Source organism: Mizuhopecten yessoensis, unplaced genomic scaffold (assembly GCF_002113885.1).
Source record: "Mizuhopecten yessoensis strain PY_sf001 unplaced genomic scaffold, ASM211388v2 scaffold10661, whole genome shotgun sequence".
Taxonomy (NCBI): Eukaryota; Metazoa; Mollusca; class Bivalvia; order Pectinida; family Pectinidae; genus Mizuhopecten; species Mizuhopecten yessoensis.
This window is the reverse complement of record NW_018408658.1, coordinates 365,297-367,034: the sequence shown is the minus strand read 5'-3', so window position 1 is coordinate 367,034 and position 1,738 is coordinate 365,297. Positions and strand designations below refer to the sequence as shown.

Genomic DNA, 1,738 nt, shown 5'->3' with positions numbered 1-1,738 from the left:
CCCCCCCAGAAAAAAAAACCCCCAATCACCGGCATAATAGATATAAAGAACTAAATGAAAAAAACAAGACTTGTTGGATACATTGATCATCTACCCCGATAAATGATACGCACGGGTGGGTATCCTTGTTGTTGATACGGTCTCATGGGTGGACCTTGGCCTGGGAATCTTTGAGGCTGCATTTTCTTTTTGTTCTTGTTGTATTTTTCGCAAAATCCGAGTTGCGTGCGCATCGACAACTTCCGTTAATCATAGAGCTTTTCCGGTCTAAAAGACAACTCGTCTCATGTGGCGCGTTTATGTCAGGCAGCTTACAAATGAGACGAGTTGACGAACACGATAAGAAAGAGGCGAAATTTAATTCGATCGTCGTTTGATAAGCATAACTTGTGTATGTACATACCCGGTAATATCTATTAATAGCAGGAACAAAAATAGATCAGGGATTTGAATGTTTATTTTCAGAGTTCCTTTTTCCAATTCAACACCGCAAAAATGTAATAATTTACATTTTCCAAATTTAAATGAAAGAACATTATCATTAGACTTGAATCACCACATTACACAATAAAGTAAGCATATTTTCTGATTCCGTGCTATAACCATGCTGTAATGCTAGTGTACCGCATGTTATTCAAGCTTCCTGAGCACTCTGTAAGATCAACCAAAGGTATGTATATGCCTACTCATAAGTCTAGCCGTTTAGATAATATTCACATTTCATTATAGAAAAATTATGAAGCTCAAAATTTAATCACTTTCTCTATCTGGTTGATTGATTAACATTTGTTTAATTATATTATGACAGTATACTCTTTAAATAATACAGTATCCGAGTCCACGGCGCTTTTTTCAAACTATTTATTTGCTGTTTAAAGTTATTATATGAAGCATATGCAAATATTGGACCTAAGCGGACGATAATAAAAATATATTAATTTAATTTAGCAGTTTTTTAACGTTCTACACTAAACCTGTATAACTGGGGCAAATACTAAGATAATGATATAGTAACTGTACAAATACCAATTAATCGTATTATTAGTTATAGACTTTTGCATTTATCGAATACCATTTTATAATTAATAATAATAATCGGAGGTTCTTATATACCGCTTTATCACAACCTAGTTCGTAGGTCGTCTCAAAGCGGTTCACAAATTATTATCCGTGGTTATAGGGCCTTTGCAACCAGTCAATACATTTCTCAATTCCCTGGGGAGCATACAGCCGGAGCTGCCATTTCGGCGCTTACAGCTAGCATTCAACAATTCTACCACTGCCGACCACGTACTCATTTACATCTGAGTAGACTGGAACAAGCGGAGTAAAGTATCTTGCTCAAAGATACAACACATTGCCGTGCCGTGGCGCGAACCCGCAACCCTTCGGTCACGAGCCCGGCGTCCTACAACTGGACTACCATGCGTCCTTTTAGTTAAATATCGTACACAGCAATACGTTTCTGAGTTGATAGATGTTCTGTCATTGCCCCTTTGATAGTCTGGACTCCGGAATACGGAAAAGTTCGCTGTTTTGGAACCTCGGAATCCCTTAACTGTATCAGCTAGGACTAATTATGACTCTAAGATTCTAGTGTACGTCTCCGACATAACATGATACGACTATCAGCAAATCAGCTTTTAAAATATTATATGTATAAGAATTGTAATGTCGGACTATAGCTAGCATTCAGAGATGAACCAGATTGCTGTTTTAAAGATAGAAACCAGATAAT

The 1,738-nt window shown here is 37.1% G+C and overlaps 1 protein-coding gene across 4 annotated transcripts in view; it reads right to left on the bottom strand.

Annotated features, from left to right (window-relative positions):
- LOC110461780 (SWI/SNF-related matrix-associated actin-dependent regulator of chromatin subfamily D member 1-like) overlaps nucleotides 1-238 on the bottom strand; it is a 26,985-nt gene extending 26,747 nt beyond the window's left edge. For all 4 annotated transcript variants that reach the window (XM_021515436.1, XM_021515438.1, XM_021515437.1 and 1 more), the window contains exon 1: nucleotides 114-238. In XM_021515436.1, coding sequence (XP_021371111.1) covers nucleotides 114-233 — 120 coding nt within the window. In that variant the 5' untranslated portion in view covers nucleotides 234-238. The remainder of the gene's footprint in view (nucleotides 1-113) is intronic.
- Between the last annotated feature and the right edge of the window lie 1,500 nt (nucleotides 239-1,738).